Source organism: Natator depressus, chromosome 16 (genome assembly GCF_965152275.1).
Source record: "Natator depressus isolate rNatDep1 chromosome 16, rNatDep2.hap1, whole genome shotgun sequence".
Taxonomy (NCBI): domain Eukaryota; kingdom Metazoa; phylum Chordata; order Testudines; family Cheloniidae; genus Natator; species Natator depressus.
This window is the reverse complement of record NC_134249.1, coordinates 17,747,439-17,772,215: the sequence shown is the minus strand read 5'-3', so window position 1 is coordinate 17,772,215 and position 24,777 is coordinate 17,747,439. Positions and strand designations below refer to the sequence as shown.

The 24,777-nt window shown below is 47.5% G+C and overlaps 1 protein-coding gene across 1 annotated transcript in view; it reads right to left on the bottom strand.

The window, feature by feature from the left end:
* Nucleotides 1-24,777, bottom strand: part of ADAMTSL2 (ADAMTS like 2) — a 46,701-nt gene that overhangs the window by 8,616 nt on the left and 13,308 nt on the right. Inside the window, exons 9-15 of the mRNA XM_074973460.1 lie at nt 24,080-24,255; nt 21,731-22,073; nt 19,358-19,739; nt 12,314-12,417; nt 9,883-10,009; nt 6,846-7,059; nt 3,404-3,559 (exon numbers count right to left, since the gene is read on the bottom strand). Coding sequence (XP_074829561.1) covers nt 3,404-3,559; nt 6,846-7,059; nt 9,883-10,009; nt 12,314-12,417; nt 19,358-19,739; nt 21,731-22,073; nt 24,080-24,255 — 1,502 coding nt within the window. The remainder of the gene's footprint in view (nt 1-3,403; nt 3,560-6,845; nt 7,060-9,882; nt 10,010-12,313; nt 12,418-19,357; nt 19,740-21,730; nt 22,074-24,079; nt 24,256-24,777) is intronic.

Here is a 24,777-nt window from a genome sequence, read left to right as displayed (position 1 = left end):
GCTTATGTGCTGGGGAGGCCTCATGTGGAATGAGCCATCTCCCAACTAAGAGCCTCACCAATGTAAGACTGAGCAGAGGAAGATATGTTGGCTGCCAGGTGGGGAGGTGATGAGTCTGTGTCACTTAAATAGTCACCCTACTGCCCCTGGATCGATTAAGCAAGCAAACCACTTCCCTGAAATGACCATTGATCTACGAGTTGTAAGACACCCAGGAGCTCTCAACCATCGGGATGGGAAACCTGGTCTATTGCTTGGTCTCTCTCACACTCCACATCATTTCAGCTATGGTCACCACGTCACTTCCTCCGGTCAATCTCACGAACAGACCAGCCTGAGTGTAGATAGGGACACACTCCCTTTGCACTCACGCCGAGGAAGAGAACAGTCTAAAGTAACAGCAGCAAAGATGCTCCTCTCCTTCCAAAACCCTCCCGAATGAATTCGTCTTTTACTTAGAGTTGAAGCGGAACCAAAACAATAGATCTGAGCTCGGAGCTTGACAGGTTCTCACTCACTCAGATACGACCGAGACAGAGAGAGTGTGAGAGCACAGCTAGCTCGCCTATGTACGACAGACCAAACCATGTAAGATAGACGCTGCTCGCCACTGCTCTTAAAGGGCAATCATTCTGGGGAGAAAGAACTGGAGATTATTACTACAAAAGCATCTCTATGTCACTTGACCACCTGATTGAATAGTACCAGGGTGAATACTACCCCCAAAAAGGGTACTGAAAATGGTGAATTCTCTTTGCTGCTATCTGCAAGCCCTTTGATTGACCTCCACTGTGAGCTAGTTTTTGGTCAGAAGAATGAGGCCACTTCACTGCCACTTGCGCAAATGCCTGTCCACATAAAATTTCACATCTGGAGCATCCGCACTGCCATCTGCAAAGGACTGAGCGGTTTTCAGTGTCAACTAACTGGAGAGCAGAAACTGCACCAGGTGATTTCGGTACCAGCCAATCACACAGGGTGAACAGCTTATTCAGGGACACAGAATTTTTGAGCAACCCATAGGCTGAAATAGGTTTGCCCAAACTGAACCACGCTGAATAACACACACCCGTTCTGCTCCCAGGGCTGAGTTCTGTTCTCAGTTACGTAGGTCAATGGGAGGGCCCTTGTGGAATAGAGGTTAGAATTTGGACCAAAGTCTGCAAAGTTTGCAAAGAAAGGAGGCTGGCATCACTGAATAATCGTTTACCTGCACGTTCAGGGAAGGGAGGCTCCTGAAGCAAAGGCAGGATGAAGTGAAGGTCCCCTATTCATTGTCAAGGGGTTTCCATGACCAAAATCACTCGGATCGGCTTCTGCAGGGGTTTGGTTTTCATGTGCGGTTTGCTAGTTTTGTACATTTGAGCCGGCAGAGGAAAAAAATACCTTGTGCGGCGACTGATCGTCCTTCCAGCTTTGGCACATCTCAGGGGCAGGCCAAACCATCTGCCATTCACTCCCACCCAAGGAAGTGCTGTGAGGAACAGCCTGGCTGCGCACTCTCCCGCTTCCCTTGGCAGACCCTGCCCCCTCTAGGAGTGAGTCTGCACAAGAGCCACATAAAGGGCTCATAAATTCCTTTGTTTTTTGGAACAGAGCCGCTCAGCTGTTTATTCAAGCAAGACGCTGCGGGACAGGGAGATGGATAGAGTTTTCCACCCACCCCGCAGTGGCTCTAAGCCCACTGGCTGCCTCTCATCCTCTGAACAGCAGCCGATAACAGCAGGTGTCAGTGTAGTTGCAGTTAGTGGGAAGTGTTGTAAATAAGGGCCTCAACAGACCTGGAAATCGTTCAGCCACATGGACCTAACAAAGGCAGGAAGAGGCTGGGAATGTGGGCCAGTCTGTTGGCCTTGGGACCTGCGCTTCCACACAGGACTCCTGGGGTCTCTCCTTCCAGACCAGGAGGGCCCAAGGGCAAAAAAAAAATCATTTGTGGATTGCAAAATTTGAGCTGGCAGCCTTTCCTCCCCCAAGCCCAGGACTGTGATGACAGCCGTAATCACCTCCCTTCACACACTCCATCTCCCTTTAATGGACTGGTTCACAGAAGATGGTGCAAGAACTCTACCGCCAGTATTCTGCTCACGTTGGAGATGAGGGTGTTCCTGGAAGCCTGCATGTCCCTGCCAAGCCCAGATCTCCGAACTATAACAAGTTCAATGTAATCTCCATACAGTGGGAAGCCGTGCCAGGTCAGCTTAACTGAGAGTTTTCAGATGGCAAGAATATTTGCTGCAGCCCCACTAATTCACAGACCCTGACACAAAAGGAGCATTTGGGTTTTGGAGCTCTCTGCTCTTTTCTTTGCTAATGCTGGAGACGCTGCTTCTCAGCGCTCGGGAATTTTATTGCCCTGATTCACTGCTTCTTGCTGCATGGGACACGGCTGTATTTGGAGTTGCACCACTCACATAATTTCAATGTGTGCTACCAAACGGGGAGGGACTGTTCTTCTCAGGCTCGCTGCTGCTGTCCAAGCCATTAAAACACTGGGTGTCCCCCCATCTCCTCCCTTCACTCTCTCTCTCGGGGCATGCTGGGCTAGGAGGAGCACTTCAAGGGAAAGGATGCTCAGCCATTGGTTGGAGAGGTTTACAAGTGACTCCTCCCTCACTGATGGATTCTGAATGCTTGTACCCTGCCCTCCCCAGCCAGAAAGGTGGCAGCAGGGGAAGCATTTCCAGTGCTGAGTGCCTTACCATCCTCATGACATTAATCCTCTCAGCACGCCGGTGAGGAAAGGATTACACTGGCAGCGTATTACTGCTGAGCAGCAGCATAGTCTGGTGGTTAGAGGAGAGGACTGGGAATCAGGAGAGCAGGGCTTTTGTTCTGCTTTGCTCACAGCTCATCACTTTGCCACCATGTACCTCAGGTTCCTCATCTGTAAAATGTAGCTAATGATGCCTGAGTCCTTGTAAAGTGCTTTGGGGCCCTAGATGGCAAGTGCAAAGTGTTACTAAGCCATCCTGCCATCAGGGAAACGGGCACAGAAGGAAAGCTGTATCCCTGCTGTCAGGCCACTGATGACTAGCCCAAGGTTGCCTAGAAGGTCACTGACTGGACTGGTTATAGACCCCGGGGGTCCAGATTCCTGCTCTCCTGTTGTAACCATTAGACCTCACAACTCTTGTCAGGATATTAGGGGCGGGAAGGGGAAACTCTCCCCATTGCCCTGTCTGAGCCAAACTCTATCCCCACATAGCTTCACAGAGGTCGCCTGGGTTGGCTGTGCAGCTGAAAGCAGAATTTGGCCTGTGAACTGTAAATGACATAATAGAGCCTGGCCTACAATGGTCTCCTTCTCCCCTCAAACTGCTCACAAACAGCTAATATGAACAACGAACTAGGATCCACTGTTCCTTTCCTTCCCAACCCTCCCCCCGCAGAGGTCACTCACCGGTCCCCAGTCAGACACGGTCCATTGCCGGTCACAGGGGGGCCCAGTGCAGTTCTTCTCAGCCGGCGGCTTGGTGTTCATATCACACAGCTTCTCATCTTCCGAGCACCGGATGTCCCTGGTCACCACGCTCCTCTCGCCACACCTGGCCGAACACTAGTGGGGCACAGAATGAAACGGGACTGGGTCAGCAGAGTCCATGGACAGCCACGGCCATGCAACGCAGCTGGTTTCTGCTCTCGCCCTCCTGACAGGGATGGGGCACACGCGGCCCAGGCAGCAGCCAAAGCATCTGGTTTAAGGTGTGATTTATGTTGGCCTTTTTTAATCTCTTAACATGAAACTTTCTAAAAATGCAGGGAAAACATTTGTATTATTCTGCTTGTAAAATGTTAGATGGCAAAACCAGCCCTGGGCTGCATGGGCGGACAAGTTCGAATGCACAGGAAGGGTTACATCTTGCCTTCGTGCTAAGCACAGGCAGGGCTGGGAGTGGCCCATCTCCTCTCCACGGTACACACATACTCTCCAGAGCGCTTGGGAGCTCTCAGACAGCTATGCACCTAACTTACTGGCCCTGTGCAAAATAGCTTCAAGGGGGCAAGGTGCTTGGGTTAGAGGGCACGGCCAGCCATCCAGTCCACTAGCTGGCTACAGTTCAGGGAAGCACTTTGCTCTTGTTCAGGAGGACCAGCAAAGAATACACTAAAAAACCTCCCTCTGCCCAGTCTTAATATCCTTCTCCCGCTCGGAGTGGCCAGTTCTGCTCTCAGTTCCATCAGTGCAACCCCATCCCATACATACTCATGCGGCTCCCTTCCTATTAATGCACATGTAGCGGGGAGCGACATTTGGCCTGAAGGCCGACATTTTCCAAAAGTGGCCACAGGGTGCAAGCGGCTCCATTTTCTAGGCGCCCAGTGGGGATGCTTTGGGCCTGATTTCGGAGAGGCTGTGCACTCACACTTCCATCTGGAGCCATTGATGTCAAGGGGGTCGTGCAGGTAAGAGCATTTATCGCAGTGCCGTAAAATATAAAACGCACTAGAAACACAATGGAAGCTTCCCGTTCCTGTGGGTCTGCCAAACAAAATGCAGGGCCTTTAGCTCAGAAGAGCTACTCTGGGAGACGTCTCAGCAATCTGTCCCCAACACATGCTGGAGAAGTAGACAGAATTCTATAACACACACCACTTTGGTTTGCTAAGCCCGTCAAACTACAGCATCAGAACATGCTCAGGAAGCTTTCTCCATTGAACTGGAAAAGTCAAAACATCCTACAAAATAAAAGAGCCCACCAGACTTTCCACTACAGAGAAAAACCTACTTACCACTGGCATTCAGTGTAAAGATGGCCTTTAAAATATCAGCAAGAGGCATTTCAGGTGTCTCCTGGGAGAAAAGAGGTCAAATCATCTGCTGGCGTAAACTGGCACAGCTCCATTGAAGTCAGTGGAGCTGGGCCAGTTTGCACCAGCAGAGAATTTGGCCTGGATTTGTGCTTGTTCTTGCTTAGAAAGGGGCCTGGATTAATTTGTGAGCAATAACGTATCTATGCCTAAGGAAAGCCAAAACTCATACTTCAGGGCACAAGCTAATCAGCCCCCAGGTCAGGCAGGAAATTATTCCCCACCCCACGTGCAGCAATGCATCATTGTCCAGCGCTGTTATGGGGCTGCTTAGACATCCTCTGACACATGAGTTATCAGCCACTGAGCAAGGCAGGATATCTGACTCACTGATCAGCTGTCTGAACTGGAAGGGTAAACTCCTGTGTTTCCTTAGCATCCTTGAGCAATTTGGCTTTGCTGTTTCTTGCTCCTGTGGAGAGGGACCAGTACTGTGACTTCAAGATTTAAAAGTTGAAAAAAAAACCTTAAGAGTTAGGGATTGTTTTCCATCAACGTGTGTGAGCATGACTGCACTCTTGCACGTGTGTTTTACACATTTACTGAAAACCCATTCTAGATCCCGATCTCTATTACTTGAGTGTAAACCCATGACAACTCCACTGAAGTCAATGCAGTTATTCCAGATTTACCCTGAGATCAAAATCTGTCCCTGGGCCCCCAAAGAAAGGACCCTGGTTTTATCATTTAAAGAGTTTTATGTTAGAAAGTTAAATACTGGAATGCTGGCAGAGATCCTCTGGCACACAGCAGGATGGAGTGGTTGTAAATGGATTCAAAAGATCTCTACTGGAGGAGACAGAAAAGGATCTATGAAGCCTAGAGACTGACCCGTCTTGAGAACGACTTCGCAGCTAAAAACATTCCCGAATGCCTCTGCCATGTCACAAAGGTTTTTACATGTACACTGATGAACTCAGACGAGAGAATAACTGTTCCACATTAGACATATCACAGAAATATTTTCCAAATGGTTTAGCGATGTGCTTACGGAAGAATTCTGAACGTTTAATGTTCCGCCTGGTGCAGTGAAATCTGATGGGAAGAAGAGATGGCTCTAAGAAAATATCATTGTTTATGAGATGCAGCCTCCTCTCCACACATATTTTTCAGGCACTCAGAAATGTATCAGGCACAATTGTTTTTCAGATTTCACTGGGCCAGGTAAGAAGCGGGATTCGCAGGAGCTATTCTCCTAGTGGAAAAGGACAGGCAGGGAGTGGCATGAGCAAATGCAGAATGAAACCTCACCACCCTTTTCATTAGTCAGCAAACAGGAAGGTCAGGAAAGATGAAGAAAAGACAGGTGTCAGTCACGCTAAGGTTCTAAGGTTTTGGTCTGACCCAGTATAGCCGTTCTTATGTTCTTATATCCCCCAGCCACTGTGCAGTTGAACAAGATTCCTGTGGGAGAAAAGTCCTCTTGTTTAAGAACCAGACTCAAAAATCTAAAACTCTGGCTAGGAGCAGAGATGCTCTCAGGCTTGACCCAAATTCCCCAGAGTTCAAGAAGTTCAGAGGTCTGGAGACCAGGTCTGAGGCCATCTCTGGCTAGAGGTTTGCCAAGGAGAGACATAATCATCTCCGTTGGTGAGCTAGAGGGAGCTTGTGGGGATTTACACAAGCCAAGTCCTGTGAGGTGCAGGGGGGCACTGTGGAAACATCTCCATCCCAAGACCCTGTTTGCATCATGGCCTCATTCAAATGTGAACGCTGGCACACCACTGGGAGCAGGTCTAGGAGACAGTAGTTAAAACACTAGGGCCTGGCACATGGGAATACTCTTGCCATTGCTAGCACCAGCAGGGCCACCCCGGGGGTTGGTTTTAAGAACAATGCTAAGATAGTCCTGGCTTATGTGCGTCTGTGTGGAAGTCAGTGGATTTGCATCTTAGTTTTCAGCTCTGCCTCCCCTTATCTTGGGATCTGGAAGCAAGAAGAACTTGGCAATCATGTATATCACGTGGGGGCTGATCCCTAGCCACTGCTGCCTGCTGTCTCTCCACGGGCTGCCAGCACTTCTGGGAATTTACCTCTGACCACTCAGACATTTCCCACTGAGGGCCACATGCTGGGTTCTTGCAGATTTTGCGTTCGTCCGGCCGGGTAATATCAGCAGATTCGCACAGATCGCTATAGACAGAGCTGTCGAAACCAGGAGAGATCATCTTCCAGCATCGGACGATGCGAAACTGGTATCCTTCCCCACAGGTGCGGGAACACTCACTCCAGCTACTCGTCTCCCACCTGCAAGGAAGTGAGAGAGATTCTAACTGGAGTATTCACATTCTGAATGGGAGATGTGCAGGAGGTGTGAGTGTAATACTGGATTAGGAAAACGGTATTATGTGAAGGTTATCGGAGCTCAGCAATGGTTCTTCAAAGCTGTCAGTGACCCTGTAAGTGGTAAATCTGGTACAGAGATTGTTGCAATAGGCACATTCTGTAACAGGGCTGTAAACGACTCAGATATCTCCATACAAGGTAGGATTAGGTGTTGCTGTGCATCAATCTACTAATATTTCACCCTGGAGACCTGAGTTCACATGAACTGTAAGATGCACAGACACTACCGTAACAGACGCCAGAACAAAACCCTGGGATAGACAGCCAGATAGTTCCATGTGAAACTGACCTTTGTGGTCTCAGTCTAGCCCTAAAAGGACATACATCCAGAGCACATTTCCACACAGTTGGCAGATTCACTTCAGAAGTTTTAAGATAAATGCATTACTGTTGCTGACCAAGGCATCCATGTCTGGACTGTGAAGGGAAGCGTGTGCATTGCCCACCTATGCCCGGCATCGATGTCATATCCTTGCCTTCAAAAGCACCAATAATCACCCCAAGTTTAAAGAAAATACTTTAAGAAATGTCTAAAATGGGAGAAATAAACTGATCACACAGCTCATTATTAAACAAGCTTTGGGATTTATCCCTGGAAGTCAATAGGAGGTGGGGATACCACAGAATCTCCAAGGACTGAACCCTCTTATTTTGCCCTGGGGTACACTTAAAAGAGCTGCCTAGGTTACATGCTCCCTTACCCAATACCAGAGAGTACCCTTACAGCGTTCAAAAACCACAGTAGGCCTAATGTGCCACATTTACCCCAGGTTTAATTCCACTGACATCAGAAGTCAGTGCTTAGCTAATCTGTTTGATTGGTTATATAAACACATGCATAAGACAGGGTTGTATCAAGCAGTGAGTATAGTGCAGTTACGATGCTGCAGGTATTTTGACGAAACATGCTTTGTTTTGAATGTAAAAATCAGCCCATTAGGAAAGTGAGGGGGAAAGAAGTGGTTCTTGAGCAGCAGTTTTCAGCTGGTGGGTCACGATGCCCAGGGCAGGGGGTCATGAAGGCAATCAAGAGGTCTCATGGTGTTGCGAAACTCTCGCCCTTCCCCTCTCCCCCCACCCCCACCGTTATCCCTCAAGGTCAAGAATTCTCAATCGACCTCTTGAATCACACACGCAAAGCAATTATCTAGGCTTAACACTGAGACATTTTTACCCCGGCTTTTATAGTAAATATAGATGGGGTCGCAAAAGGTTTTGAGGGTGGCCAACCTGAAAAGGTCAAGCAATATGGATCTAGAGCATTGACGTCTCCAAGCAAAAAGGTCGCTGTGCTTGGTACACACTCCAGGGGGCACACGTTTGCTTCTGGACGTAAGCTCCAAATAAGGATTTGGGTGCCATGAGAGGGGCAGCTCTAAAAAGTCACTGCACACATCAAAGTGCCACCTACATTCAGAGGAGACACTAAAGCATTTAGCAAGACTTGGGCACAGTGGGGTGGGTGAATGTGGCCAGCCTCAATATCCTGGGTCCAGAGTGATTTTCACATTGGAAAAGGGGAGTGTACCCGCACACTCACAAACACACACACACACCTTTCCAATACAATAAACCTGGCACCAATTGCCAAAATGCTAAACTTCCCCTTTCCATGCGTTTGCAGGTTTATGCAGACCTTGACACGGCTCTAGCCTAGCTTTGTGTTATTTCAGCAACAAGGCACTATTACAGAACGTGCATCGCACAGTTTTGCTTCTTTTCACTTTGTGCCGCCTGTCGTACAACAAGTAATGTTTCTTTCCCTGCCTGGTTTAGCCCTTTTCTCTTTGGCAGGCATCGATCTATCCCACCCATAACTTGCGTTTCTAGCGAACCTTGAAAAGAACAAACCTTTTAAAAAATGTAATCAGAGATGGACCTAAGCCATAAAGTTTGAATCTGGATTGGTATCTCAACTTCCCCAAAATGGAAGGATCTTTGGATTTGGGGTTTCATTGCAGAGGCGGATCCAAACCATGCAGTTCATATCAGGAACTGGGTCAGAGTCTGAACTGTCCCAGAGTTTGGGGGATCAAACCCAGGGTTCTCATTTAGACCCAACGCTGTTGCTGATGCATCTCAGTGAGCATTAGCATGATCGCTGATGCTAGCAACGCTCTGGGAATGTAACACTTGTTGGCTGATTCTCCTTCCCCTTACAAGAGTGGAGAATGAAATTGGTCTAGGTTCTACGTCAACAGTAGCTGTTGTTTGGGAGCAAGGTTGAGTCCTGCCATGCGAGTCACTGCTGGGAAAGGTGCAGGAGGGGAAGAGGGATCAGGAAGCCTCCTCCCCTTACACCCTCAGCCAGGCAAGGCCCTTACGCAGTGCTCCAACAGGCTCTAACTTCCCAGCCTATCCACCATGTCACCACAGGGGCAAGGCCTGTGGTGCAAGAGGTTTGTCCCGCTCCTGACTAATGCAAACATCCAAGGATTAATAAAGCATGTTTCAACCTAACTCACTGTGAAGAATCTGTCTCTGACCCAAAGAGTTCTTCTTCCCCTTGTTGTGCTGGCCTGGGCAGGAGATAGCCTTGGTAATTAAAGATGGGCCCAAACCAAACCCCAGATCTAAACACCCCGGGAACTTTGGGGAGGTTCTGAACCTGGTGGCTTGGCCCATCACTGCTCAGAACCTAGAAGAGAATCCCCACCAGCTCCAAATAATTCTAAGGAAGACAAAATGTATGGCCCCGTGAAGAACTCCTTACTGATATAGTACCTTGGCTGGCATTCTCTTCCAGCACAGAACTCATGGACAGGCTCGGGACGGGTCATGGCATCACAGTACGTATCATCCACTTCGATCCCATCATAACGAACACACATTGCATATGTGGACATCACTCCTATTTTTAAAAAAAATACACACACACAAAATGCATGCTTGGTGATTTTTACACCCAAACTGTTTGTGAGCTGCATGTTCCAAAATGTCTTTCCAAATTAAAATTGAAGGGCCATGACCTGAGCTGACAGTCATCAGGGATGCTGGTGGCAGAAAGAGGACGGGATTGGGTGAGGGGTGGAACAATGGAGAGTTCTTCCTGCCTGTACGGAGCAGGGTGGCCCTGGGGATACCTGGGGTAGTACACTCTGAAGTTCTCCTTAGTGCTGTTCCAAGGCGGAACATCATGACACCCCAACCAGGCCTTGTGACCAATGCTAGCATAGGTGCAAGATGTTCAGGGGGTCTCACCATTGCCGCCATAGGCCTGCAAGCCTGTTAGCGGCGTCCCTCCTCCAGGCTCTCAAAGGAGTTTTAGATTCTTATTCTGTCCAGTTCTTGTGTGGGTGCACCACGGGGCTGGGGAAGAGGTTCCCATCTCCCTCCACCCAGTACATCGACACAATTCATGCCACAATTGTGCCTTACTGCCTGCAGGATGTACACAGTGCACTTGGCCTAGTATTGGTTCTTACATGATTATTAAAAGAGGAATCTGACCCTCCTCCCCTGTTTAAGCACAAAAAGCAGAATGTCATCATGCTGGGACTTTTTCCCCTGCAGCCTTGTTAGCCAGAATAAATATTGTTCAGTCCTTTCTGGGACATGGCTTGGGACCAAGAGACTAATCTGACTACAGGTACCAAGAATTCCAGCTCTCCCAGCCAGGTTTCTGAAACACAAGGTTGCCTGAAACTAAAAGAAACCTACCAACTCCTGACACTGCAGCACTCCTCTGCGACACGTCAACAGAAAAAGGTGAGGATCAAGGAGTGGTTTGCATAGGACATTCCCCACTGGCTTCAGTTTGGGTCAGGTTGAAAGCCTGCCTCAGCTAGGAGACGGCTGTTCAGTAGGAATCACAGAGCTCAAGGACATACTTGAACTTTGTGGGTTTCAGGATTCTGAACTGAAGAACAGTTGTCCACGTTCCTGGTCCCTATACTTTTCATAGCAGTGCCAGCAGGACAAGCCAACCGCTCTGGCATGCTTACAAGAAGATCTGTGCATTCATTCCCTTAAAAAGTCTCCCTCCGAAGATTTTATTCCCCTCTTTTTTTCCGCCCTAATTCCAAAAGCAATGAAGTATCCAGCTTATTTTAACTACTGTGCTATGTATGGAGTGATACAGGCAAACCCACTATCAGATGATCATTCTACCTATATGCATATTTCAAGGCAAGTCATGGATTTGTCACAGGCCAGACTTATTAGCAACATTACTCCCCTCCCCTCTAATCACTGAAACGCGGAGATCAAGTCATTTGAAACTGCTTTGAGAGGGAAATAGGGGAAAATACAGTGGCCAGATTCTGATCTCATTGATATCAATGGAGTTACTCCAGATTTCCACCCATGTAACTGAGATCAGACTCCAGATCAGGAAAGAGAGAAACAAAACAAACTCAAACAACTTTGTTTTCTGCCACAGTTGTACAGTTTCTCTGTCAGAAAGAAACCGAGCTTTACAGTTTAAAAAGAAAAAAAAATGCCAGCCACATGGGTTTCAATCATTCCACTGGCATAGTGGCTCAATTCAAGAAGCCACTATGGTAAAACTTGGTGCAAGCTTTATGGTCCTACAAGGCACCATACTCCACAGTGTAGCCCTGCTGGGCTAGTAAATTAAGAAAACGTTAATCGGTACGTAAAAGGGAACTTTTTAAAAACCAAAACGTGCTATGCAGGGTCTGCCTGTATCCATTTAGAAGTGTTAAAAGCACATGGTTAGGATTGGTTTGAAAGTGACACATTGCAAGGAATGAGCTGACAGTGGAGTGGAGATGGGTACAATTTTCAAAAATCCCTAAATGACTTAGAAGCCTAGCACCAATGGGAATTAGGCTCCTAAGTCACCGATGCTCTTTTGAAAATGTTGCCCGCTGGTTCCTGACAGGGCCTGATTTTCCTCTCCTCTGCATTTACACCTGTGCAGAGTGAACTAAAAGTACAATCAAGTCAGAAAGCGGCTCCCCGTGGACACAGGGCTCCTCTGCACAGATCTGATTGCAGGATCTGGGCTTTAGCAGATCAGGGCAACTTCACTTGAGGTCTGATCCAAAGGCCATTCACTTCAGTGGGCCTTGGATCAGGCCCCTAAGCATTACCTAGGTCTCCCCATCTCTAACGAACATAAAAGCGACTCACTCAGTGGGTGATCTCAGTACTTCTGCAGAGGTTGAATTTGGCTGCTTCTGATAACTACCTGTAGTGCATGTAGAGCTGCAGGGTTCGTGGGAGGAAAGCTTCCACCTGTACATGTCAGCAGCACTCACACCTTGGCCCTTTCTTAACAACTTCAATCTGTTTCTAGCAATAAGCAAAAAAAAAAAAAAAAAGCATTTACAAGGAGAGCCTGGATACGTCACATCAAACACTCAAACTGATTCGGTTGCGGTTTGGTTGGGTTTGGGGGGATTTTGTTTCGGTTTTGGGGGGTTTTGTTTGGTTTGGTTTGGTTGGTTGTTTTTTGGTTTTTACAACATACCTGTCCTGATCCCCAAGTAGAATCCCCAGCCTGGTTAGAGGCAGAGCTTCCACTGTCTAGAAATAGAGAGAATGGGATAAAAATACCCACAAGTAGAAACAGTTCAGAATTTAACAAAGTTTGCATTTTCTGCTCAAATACACCTGACCCTAAACATACAGTAATTAAAGGTGCAGTATCTCCTTCCTGGTGATATCGGCATGAAATAAAAATATGCCATGCTAATTGCTACTGCTCAGATATGGTACCACAAACATTCCCTACACAGACTTGAGATTTTCAAATCCCATAAACTTACTGTTTTTGAAAATCTAAATGCTGAATAGTACTTTGCTCAGACTGCTTTTCAAAACAAACCTTGGTTTTTAAACATACAGGCATTCCAAGTTCATATTTGCCTCTGTGTCACTCTTGCTCGATTATTTCTATAATGTACATCTCTTAGGACACTATATTCACACATGTAATGCCATTGGTAAAGGAATTATGAATTTCTCCTGGTATACATACAAGCATTTACAAAACCAAGAATCACAACCTCATTGCATAGCTATATAATGTAACATTCTAATGCGTCAGGGATACTGCACCTTTACAACAATCAAATCTTAAATACTTTGTTTAAACCCTTGAAATTGCTATCGTGTTTTAGAATTGTATGTAAGGTTCTATCCTGATCTCCAGCTGTCTCGGGCCTAGCAAGATATGCAGCTTGTGTGATTTCTAGGCAGCAGAAGCTCTGAAATTGCCTTATTTATGATTCATAAGAAAAGTTCACGTCCATTCTGTCACATAAAAGCTTTAAAAGGACACTGTTGAGTATTTTTATCGTCTCCCTTTCAGACGTACCCTCCTTCCATTGTTAGTAATGACCTCTTAGAAGAATTAAAAATAATCTCATTTTCCCCACTGATTTTGCCTCTGTCATTTTGGCAAACAGTCGCTTCCTGTGTTTGAAATGGAGCTGAAATTAACATGGCTATTTTTGTTTAAAAATCACAACCGTGGCTGGCTATAAATAGTGCTTTATCTCACCCAAACAGCTTTGGACCAGCATCACCCACTGATGTCAACGCAGTCCCAACAACTGTCTTCTTACTAACTACTGCTGTAGAGCCAGCGGGGGGAGGCACAAAATGATGATTTTCCATAGGACCCATAAAAATGGTGATCAGCGTCTGTTCTTTTTACGTTTTTAAAATGTATCTGGAGAAAGAGAGCACCGCCTAAATACTTCAGGCCATATTGTTTTCTCAGTCACACCAGTGCGATTCCAAAATAACTCCAATGATGGGGGATCCCTTTGGATTTTCACCCATGTCGCTGAATTCATTGACTTCAAAAGGGTTATCCTACCGGGGGTTCTCAAACTTCATTGAGCTGTGACCCCCTTCTGACAACAAAAATGACTACATGACCCCAGGATGGAGGACCAAATCCTGAGCCCACCCAAGCCCTGCTGCCCTGACTACATGACCCTAGGAGGCAAGGGGGGCAAAGACTGAGCCCCATCGCTCCAGGCAGGGGAGCCAAAGCCAAAGCCCAAGGGCTTCAACCCGAGGAAGTGGGCCTGTAACCTGAGCCCCACCACCCAGGGCTGAAGCCCTCAGGCTTTGCCTGTGGCCCCGGGCCCCAGTAAGTTTAATGCTAGCCCTGGTGACCCCATTAAAACAGGGTCCCAACCCACAGTTTGAGAACCGCTGCTCTAGACTGAAACTGGAATAACTGAGTGAAGAATTTGACCTTTGGAATATGTATGGCATTACTCCCTTCTTCCTAATCTTCCTACACACACACACGAAATAGGCTTGTACCACATTTGGAGATTAGAACCCCTCCCTCCTCAACAGTGTCCCTTTAATGTATGTGATTGGAACTCAAAGAGCTTCTTCTACAAGTAAGGATGTTGCAGAAACAACTTCTAGATAAATTAGACATTTTGTCATATGGTAACAGTTATTTCTCTTCCCATTTAGAGCGCAGACATAACTATTGTTTTGTTTTCTTCTAAATGCAAACGGCAGTGAGTCGTTATACAACCAGGCTGGTTTTTTTTTAAATTATGCTGATTATTATGGGTTGCACTAAGGTCACCCATTTTCCTCCCCCTCCAAGCTTTTGTGTCCATGTTTCTGAAGCAAGCAACAACAACAAAAATTAGCACCACCCCCTTTTCTGCAACAGGCCAGGCGCACCCATATTGGCTTTATACTGAGCTGCTTTCCTGGGGCCATAGAAGCAAACAGCTCTTTCTGGTAGAAATTACCATTCTGGAATCTGCTATTGTTTTGGCTGCCGGATTCAAGCAAGGGTCTCTGCAGCAGAAGAATAACCCTCACAACTACAAGTAAATGCAGAGGCTCAATATTCAAAGAGTTTGGACTCATATTTTTTGCTTTCTAGTCCAGATTTTTACACCAGTGCAAAGTGAGTGTGAAGTAGATTAACCTCAGTAACCATTCCAATTTAACAGCATTTTGCACCTACTTTGCACTTGTGTACTTGACTGTACAAGAAGCAGATCAATGGGGAGCCAGGCCCAAGATGTTATCAGCCAGCAGATATGGGTCTGATCCTGCTGCCATTGAAGTCAGTGAGATAGGGCCTATTGAGAATCAGATACCTGTGTATTTTGTGGGTACAAATGGAATAATATGGATTAGTTCCATATTTTTTTACCTTCTCTTCCAAAAGAAAATCAGAACAGTTACAGGCCAAATTCTGCTCTCAGTTGCAACAGCGTAACCCTTTCAGCTTCAGCAGAGAGCAGAATTCAGTGCAGAGGGCCACAAGTTGCCCCTGGGAAAATCCACATATGATTTGCCAATAACCTGTGTTTTCACTTGCAGACTTCACTAGGAAAGAAGTGTGGTTTTAACATGTGTTAAAATCCTCATGCAGACAAGGCAGTTTTAGTTTTAACACATTAACTGGTGGAGGTCAACACCAGAGGGAGCTTGGGTTTACCTGGACCAGCAACACCTATTAAAACTACAGTTGTCTGGTCAATATGTGAACATGTGGTCTAGTGAACATGTTAAAAATACACTTTTTCTCTGAGTGTAGGCATGGCCACAGAGTTCCCTCTGCTTTGCTCTATCGGGAGAGTGGGTTTCCCAACCCACATGGAATTGGCAGAGGTCTCCATCCTCTGAGCCTGCAGATGAACCAAGATCTCAGGAAAAACACAGAAGATGGGAGCACATCTGTAAGGAACTTGGTATCTGCCCAGTTGTTCTCTTGGTTCCTTCCTCCCCTATAGCTGCACCTTTCCTAAGCAAGCCATGTTACCATGCGATCCAGGATCAAAACTCCCCCTAAGGAGTAGTCAGTCCTGGGTCAACTGACTAGAATTCCACCGGGATCTGAGGGGAGCAGGCTGCAGAGAGCCACTGCTTCCTGCTTCCTCTTGTCACTGCCCTCTACTGTGGAGCCCGATGGAGTGGCTTTCAATTGCCAGTGACTCGACAGCATAGCTGTTGATCTCCATCCACTGCAGGTTTGGGGCCCATCCCTCCACACTCTCCTCCAATCTGTACCCAAGTGATGAAAAGCTTTCAAGGCTCCAGCAGTTTTACAACAACAAAATTCCAATTTGCCTTCTGCCAGCTTTCCTTAGCATCTCCAGAAACTGACCCCATAAATCATACTCTTTATCTGTTCAATCCACCGTCCTCTGGGCTGTGGATTTATGCAGTACATGATGTGCCGAGATGCACTGGAGTGTGGTCTGGCCTTTTCTGGCAGAGCTTGCTCGGGCGCGCGCAAACACACACACCCACAGAGGCGCTATATTTGGAAGAACAAGTTGCCGATTATGTCATAAGTACCCTTTGAACAACCACGCTGGAGAACAATGTTTCAGTGAAGTGTGTAAAAAAAATTTTTTTTAAATGAAGCACATGCCGGTTTTTCACTGCCTGCTTCCTAATGAGAGTGCTTGGAGCCAGCGTCTCAGCTGTGTGGATTCAGGTCCGCACTGCCCTGGGGGCACAAAGCTGCCCTACCTCCAGCTTAGCTGGGCCTTTGTGGCACTCCTAAGCCACCCCCCACACCTGGCTGCCAGCACACAGGGTGTGGCTGGTGACCGTTTGGCATGGCTGTGACATCCCTGTGCCCTGACAATCGATGGCTGCCGGAATGGCCCTAGGGGACCACTGGTAACTGGCAAGGTTGAAAGTCAGCCCAGTGCAGAGCCAGACAATAACTAGTGGGACAGTTGCGAATGACATCTTTCTACACTCCCAGCATGCACCGAGCCCAATTCAGCCACCACGCAGAATCGGGGCCTTTCAATGCCCAGGTATAAACACCCAATCTGAGAAAACAATAACTCGTTTAAACCATCAGTGACTATTTTGATCTGAAAATTAGCATTTTGCTTCAGTTCAATGGGAGTGGGGGGAAAGGGAACATTTTAATAGAGGAGCTTCTAGGAAAACTGTGATATGGGCACCCTGTTCAACACGATTAACTCTTACTAACAGTGTCTTTGTCAGGGGCTGGAGGGGAGAATAGACAGTGCATTTTAGTAAGTTCCTTGTGTCACTGGGGGCTTTCACAGCTAATATGCAGAATTCTCTATTTTAGGTGCCTATATGGCCTCCTATCTGAATGCCTTGCAATCTTTAATGCATTTAAAATTCACAGCACCCTTGGGAGGCAGGGCAGTGCTATCACCCCCATTTTACAGCTGGGGAACTGAGGCACAGAGGGACTAAGAGACTGGCCCAAGATCCCATAAGAAGTCAGCAGTAGACGGGGGAACAGAACCTCTGAAGTTGTAGGTGTGCACCATAACCACTGGGCCATCCACTCTCTCCAAATCGTTCATCTTTAAATTATAGGCCACTGATGCTAAGTGACGCTAGTCCTGGTTTGCAGAAAGTGCTCCCAAAACACTCGCGCTTTCCTAGGCAGCGCAGGAGAAAGTCCTTGCAAAGCCTTTCCTACGCCAAGTACTGAATAAAGCTGACAGGCTTAACACCTAATGTACCTCAGCAGTGTTTTAAAGCTCTTAGCAGGGAGCTCGCTGGCATGTTTGTTTGTTTTAATGGTTATTTCTTGGGCCTAAATATATTGACATAAAGATTGCAATCCCACAGAGCACTTCAATTGTGCCTTCAATCCACAGACCTACAGCCACTTCGAAAGGTCAGTATCATTAGCCCCAATTTACGGATGGGGAAGCCGAGGCAGAGAGAGACGAAGTGACTTGCCCAGAGTCACACAGTAAATCAATGGCCGGACCAAGAACAGACGCCAAGGCTGACTGTGTCTCCCGAGGGCGCAGCACAGAGGGCACAATTGAGTAGGAGGGCAGGCAAAGGTTGTTTGAATCCACTTCTTGCCCTTGGGATTCTGGACTGCTCCAGGAGCCGAAACAGCCTCTGGGATAAATCTGAACTGTCCTGGAGGTATTCGAATTGATGGCAGCATCCTGAGCGCTGCCTGTTGGCTGCTTTGCAGTCCAGAATAGCCCAGAATCTCTCTAGCTGCGTGTGCTACAGACGCCCTCTCCTGTTCCGACGCACCCTCTTGTGTTCCTGACCCTATCCCCAGCAGCCCCTGCACCAGTGGTTGTGAGGGGGAATGCAGGACCTCTTATGACTGCCTTATGGTGGCCTTGTGATCAAGAAATTCACCCCTTTGGCCCCTTGCTGTACAGTTCCAACCCCAATGCACGCCTAGGGCAGGGGACAGCATCTGCCACCAGATCTCCCAGCACATAGAGTAACTGTTAATAAGGCAGTGTGCTCACTAGGACAGGTGCCAATTTTACAGTAAATTATACTGTTTCTCTGTACTGTCAGCCCCAAAGATAACTATTTGATAGGGGTGGAAATGGCTGAAGATCCATAATTTAGTCCTTACAGGGAATTCCTTTCTTAGTAAACTACTTAACAAGGGGAACCGTGTGTCCCTAGATCCCCGTTAATCCATGCCCTGCCTGTCTGTACATATAATTGTTAAATACACTCTATGCCTTGTTTAACAACCAATAACATTTCATAGTAGAGTCAATAGAAAACACCAAGTCAAGGGGCTTTGTAGTTCATGCCCCATATCTGACCTAGCTCAAAATAAGCAGCTGGTAGGTAGTGTTTCCGTATGCTTAATAAATATCAACTAACACCACTGCTTCTTCAGCAATTAAATCAAATCAAAGAAACAAACCAACCTATTTTGGTAGGGCCTGCACAAAAGCTGTTATCCTCCCCCCTCTGGCTCTCGAGCAACAGTTAACTAACAGAGGTGATTCCCTGAAGCTACTGTCTGCACATTTCTGCTGGCATCAATGACAATGCTGGTGGATGACAATCAACCACAAGTACACAAAAAGGAGCCATACCAACTTCTGCTGCATTAGAAATACAAGGAAAGGGGAGCAGGGGAAAATAAGTGTTGGTCAAATAAGAGCACTCAAAATTAGTAGGAAAAGAGGTTTTATTATGTTCAGTCCTCTAATGAAATGCGACAATAGACAGAGAGCAATAAGCTATAAAAATACAGTGGCCAATGTCCCTTTAATGTGGACAGTGACTTTTTTATCTTGTTAAGGTGTCAATTCTTTTCCCTCCCCTGATGGCATTTTTGAATTTTCCTTGCAAATTAACCTCTTGCAGAAACCTTTTATGAGGTCTTCATCCTACTTACCTTACAGATCAAAATGCGTAACCTGGACTGCCCTAAGTGCAATGCATGTGAGAGAACAGCACAGAAATCAATGGGATTGAATATTATTAAAAACGCGTCCCCTACCTGGCTTTGTGGGTTCTGTTCCCTTGGGGGCTGGTCAGGGTAACGGTAGCATTCGAGAACTGAGTCTCTGATGAAGTGTTAATTATTTTGTCGCTGCTCAGCTCCATGTAGGTGCCATTGATGCTGTACGTCATCACCCCTTCGTTGTCTTCGTAGTCAACGTAAAGGCTGTCTATGTGCGAGCCCACGGAATTGATTGGGTCCCCTGGGGCAAAGATGCTGTTCATGGTCATGTTCCGAACTAATTCTTTCGAGTCCGAGGTTTTGTCCAGAAGCTTGTCGGTAATTGCATTTTCTGACAGGAACTCCGTGGAGGTGAATCGCGAGTCAAAGTCTCTGTCATCTCTGTCTGTCAGGTAAGCAGACCTGGTTGCATTTGAATCTGGATTGGAGCAAAGCGGGGGATGGAACAACAACCACAAAATAAACTCAACACAGGAGATGGGAGAAGCAGAAAGTGCAGGCGATGGGTCTGTGCAGCTGGGTCAAGGGACAGCGGGAGTGGCTGGTGGTATCTGTGGCAGTTGTTCACAGGCAGTTAGACCCTGTGGATCACACTTACTCACACTGGAGGACTGGGAGTTCATAGCTGCCAGGTTCTGAAGAGCTTCTCCAGTTACATGTGTCACAGGAAAGAGCTTTTGCTAAGGGAAAATTCTGGTTTTGCTCCACTCCCCACTACTTCAGACGTTCTGTCCAGCACTGAGAAGACAGAATAAGCCACAGCTTTCCCTGTCCTCCCACAACCAGGGGCTGCGGGCTGGGTTGGGTGAGGTGCTGGGGTAGCGGGAGTGCAGGGAGATGGTGCTGGGTTCGGTGGGGGCAGGCTAGGAGGGTGTAGAGGGGAGCTGGGTGGAGATGGGTTGGGTAGGGATGGGGGATGCTGGGCAGGGGTGAGTGTAGGTGCTGGATGGGGGCTGCTGGGTTGGGTGGGTGTAGGAGGGTGCTGGGTGGGAGTGGATTGGATGGGGGATGAGGAGTGCTGGGTTGGGTGGCTTAGGGAGGTACTGGGTTGAGTGGAGGAGGTTTGGGTGCTGGGTGGGGGTAGGGGGTTCTATGTGGGGGTGAGTTGGGTGGGAGGTGAGGGGTGCCAGGTTGGGTGGGTGTAGGAGGTGCTGGGTTGGGGTGAGTTGGGTGGGAGGTGAGGGGTGCTGTGTTGGGTGGGGGTAGAGGGGTTCTGGGTGGGTGTAGGGAGAACCTGGGGGGTAGGGGTGCTGGGGCAGCTGAGTTGGGTGGGAGGTGAGGGGTGCTGGGTTGGCAGGGTGTAGGGGTGTGCTGGGTGGGGGCGGATTGGATGAGGGATGAGGAGTCCTGGGTTGAGTGGGAGATGAGGGGTGCTGGGTTGGGTGGAGGTAGGGGGTTCTGGGTGGGTGTAAGGAGATGCTGGGTTGAATGGAGGAGGTTTGGGTGCTGGGTTGGGGTGAGTTGGGTGGGAGGTGAGGGGTGCTGGGTTGGCAGGGTGTAGGGGTGTGCTGGGTGGGGGCGGATTGGATGAGGGATGAGGAGTCCTGGGTTGAGTGGGAGATGAGGGGTGCTGGGTTGGGTGGAGGTAGGGGGTTCTGGGTGGGTGTAAGGAGATGCTGGGTTGAATGGAGGAGGTTTGGGTGCTGGGTTGGGGTGAGTTGGGTGGGAGGTGAGGGGTGCTGGGTTGGCTGGGTGTAGGGGTGTGCTGGGTGGGGGCGGATTGGATGAGGGATGAGGAGTCCTGGGTTGAGTGGGAGATGAGGGGTGCTGGGTTGGGTGGAGGTAGGGGGTTCTGGGTGGGTGTAAGGAGATGCTGGGTTGAATGGAGGAGGTTTGGGTGCTGGGTTGGGGTGAGTTGGGTGGGAGGTGAGGGGTGCTGGGTTGGCTGGGTGTAGGGGGGTGCTGGGTGGGGGCGGATTGGATGAGGGATGAGGAGTCCTGGGTTGAGTGGGAGATGAGGGGTGCTGGGTTGGGTGGGGTTAGGGGGTTCTGGGTGGGTGAAAGGAGGTGCTGGGTTGAATGGAGGAGGTTTGGGTGCTGGATGGGGGTGAGTTGGGTGGGAGGCGAGAGGTGCTGGGTTGGGTGGGGGTTCTGGGTGGGTGTAGGGGGGGTGTTGGGTTGAGGGCTGGGGGAAGAACCTAGTGGAGCTGCGTCCTGAGCATTGGGAAGAGGGAGATAGAAAGGCAGCCTGCAAGCAAATACCGCCATGGCCCCCTGCAGCTGGGATGTGCAACTGCAGCCATCCCTACGGCCCCGCCAGAAACCAGCGCCCTCCGGGCAAAGAGGATGGACAGGCAGAGACATTTTTACGAGTTCTCCCAGGATTCCAAAAAAATTAACCAAGGAAGCAGAATTCGTCTCATCAAAAACTCGGAAAAGCGGCATTCAAGGTCCAGGCCTCCTCCTTACCTTTGGGTTGTTTGCCCTTCAGTTTCGGTTCACAGTCAATTGCTTCTGCTCTTTCATAAACTTCATTGGTTTCCTGACCTTTGCTCAAGTTCAGGTCTTCCTCAGTGTCCTGCCTTCCAAACACCTGGTTTGCCAAATCTATCCTTTCCCTGGAGAGTTTGCCGAAGTAGCTTGCATTGCGCTGGCTAAACCCCAAAGGCACTTCTCCATCAAACTCTCTGCTTTCCTCGCTCTCGGATTCAGAAAAGGTGTAGTAGATAGGCTGAATAACTTTTGAATGTGGCTTCCTTAGAAGAGTATATTCAAATGTTATGGATGGGTTCTTGCCATTTTGGTTCCATACCTAAACAAAGCAAATTAAATTACTATTAACCAAGATGTAATGTATATTTGGCATAGAATTCTACACTTTGCCTTATTGTCGCCAAATGGCTGCTGGTTAGCATCTATCCATTTTTAATGTGCCTTTTGCCATATTGCTAGGGAATCAGTTCATATCATAGATCTATTGTAACTGGCACCACAGCAATTTATCATAAATTATTTGGCAGTGTTGCTCAGTAGATACAGCATTAGATTGGGAAATCTAGGTCCTAGTCCTAGCTCTTCCACTGACTGACCGTAAGGACTTGGGCAAGCCACTTATCCCCTCTGTGCCTCATTCATCCAGTCTGTATAATGAGGATAATGATACTTTACAATTTTTTTCTCTTAAGTGCTTGGCGATCTTCACATGAAAGGTGTGAGGAAAGACTTTGGTAATTATGAATCATTCTGAAAAAATCGTCAGCTGCCCACAGACAATTGGCCAACAGAAAACAAAACTCAGTTTCCCAATGAATTATGTGCTATGAATTAATCATCCAGCAATTCTGATCATTGTAAAACCCGTGGAGGTGGGGGGAATTCACCCTTGTGCAGAGGGCTGGCACAAAGGCAGTGCACCATTTAAGTCTCACTTAAACCCTGAGGGGTTGAATAAAAAGCTGCACAGACCTTGAAATCCATCATAATTATTACCATTATCCCTTCTGGAAAAAAAGAAAAGAAAAGAAACATCTGGTAATGCGGTGCTAGAGAAAATTCTCAAGGCACCTGCAGTCCCATGGCTATTTACTAATAATTTCCCTGGGATATAAAGGGGTTTCCAGTGTCTTCAATGCAAGCCATGTATAGGGAACCCAGGACAGAATTTGGCTCAGAGGGTGAAATTCACCCCGTAAAGAGGCCCATGCACTATTTAAGGCATGCATGGCTGGTTTGCAGGCTCTCTGCGTAAGGATGAATTTCTTTCCTTTCCTTGCAGTGGAACTCATAATAGCAGTAATATTGTGTTTTAAGATTTGGGTAGTTTTTTGTTTGATGGCCCAATTGTCTTCCCCTTTTCAGTTGACTGAGATACTAATGCCAAGCAGAAGAATAGACAAACTCCCCCACCCCCTCCCCTGCCCATGCCCAGGCTTGTCATCCATCCAGAATGATAATTTAATAAACCAGCATTCATTATTTAAAGCCAGATCTGCATCTGAAAGGCTCCCGTGTTCTCTCTGAACTGGTGATGCCAGTAAAACAACGTGTTAGTCAGCAACACGGGGCCAGGCTCACCCCCAAGATGCAATCTTTAACGTCTTTCCCTGCTGGAAGTAAGTTTACTGAGCGGGTGTTTATCCATGGGAAGGGGAAACTTTACAAATTCCCCAGGGAGCCATCAAATCAATGCGACTCTCAGCTGTCCTGACCCCACCGCATCAAGGGCCTGCTCTGCCCACTTTGAGGGCTGCAATGTAAAGTGGAAGTCGCAGGCTGCTTGCACCTCTGCTCCCTGCGGCCTTACCCATCCAATCCCAGGGGAGAATCTGGCCTGGAGAACCTTGGTTCTCACCTGCCTCACCTCTCCTTGTTTGCCATGTTCAAACAGTCTCCTCCCTGAATTGCATTTTTGCCACAGCTAGAAAACTCAGTGGGGACATGGCCACATTAGCAGCAAAGAAGCCGCTCTGCAGTCGTGGTACAGCTACTGTTTTACGGCCTGTGGAGAGGAAAACTTCCTCCCAAACCTTTGGACAGTGTTCAAATGATAGGGGGGAAATACGAGGGCCTTGACTGTCAAGTGGCTTGCTTTAATTTAAACATTTGTGAGAAGTCAGGGAGCTTCCCAGCCCCCACCTGTAATTCAAGAACCACCTGTAAAGCTCCCCAGAATGTAGCTCAGCTACTGGCTGCATCCCGAGGATTTGACCACGGGTACGAATGTGGTTACGAAACACACAAGAGGAAAAAAATCAGTAGAATTCAACTGTTCTCTTCCTGTAATTTGTATCCCTGCAAATATAAAAAGCCAGAGCACACCATTATATTCAAGCCTTGATTAGTCGGCCCCTGGGCGACGATATATTCTATGCCAGTCTCATAAACATCCATAGGCCTTCTGTACTTGAACACCGTGCCTGCAATGTTGAAGTTCTTTGGGCTGTCGACTTTGTAATTCCCATTGAAAAAATAGTACCCAGCTTCATCTGCAACAGCTTAAAAAGACAGAGAGAGCAGGTAACCAGCTTCATCGAATGCAAAAGAAATATGCAGTCACAGAAATGTAGGGCTGGAAGGGACCTCAAGAGGTCATCTAGTCTAGTCCCCTGCGCTAAGGCAGGACCAAGTCTACCTAGATTATCCCTGACGGGTGTTTATCTAACCTGTTCTTAAAAACTTCCCAAGGACAGCGATTCCACAACCTCCCTTGTAACCTTTTTCCAGTACTTAACTATCTTTATAGTTAGAAGTTTTTCCTACTATCTAACCTAAATCTCCCTTGCTTCAGATTAAGCTGATTACGTCTTAATCATTGCTATTTGCTTCCCATACAAAGTTCAAGTATCTTTATTTCCTGGATGATGATAATACCTGACATTTACTTAGGTTATTACATTTGTTTTATAATAATATCCTAAAACATCATTAATATCATAATGAACATTTATTTTATAATAATAAATAAATAATAATACCACCTATCTCACATATAATGCTTTTCATCCATAGACTTCAAA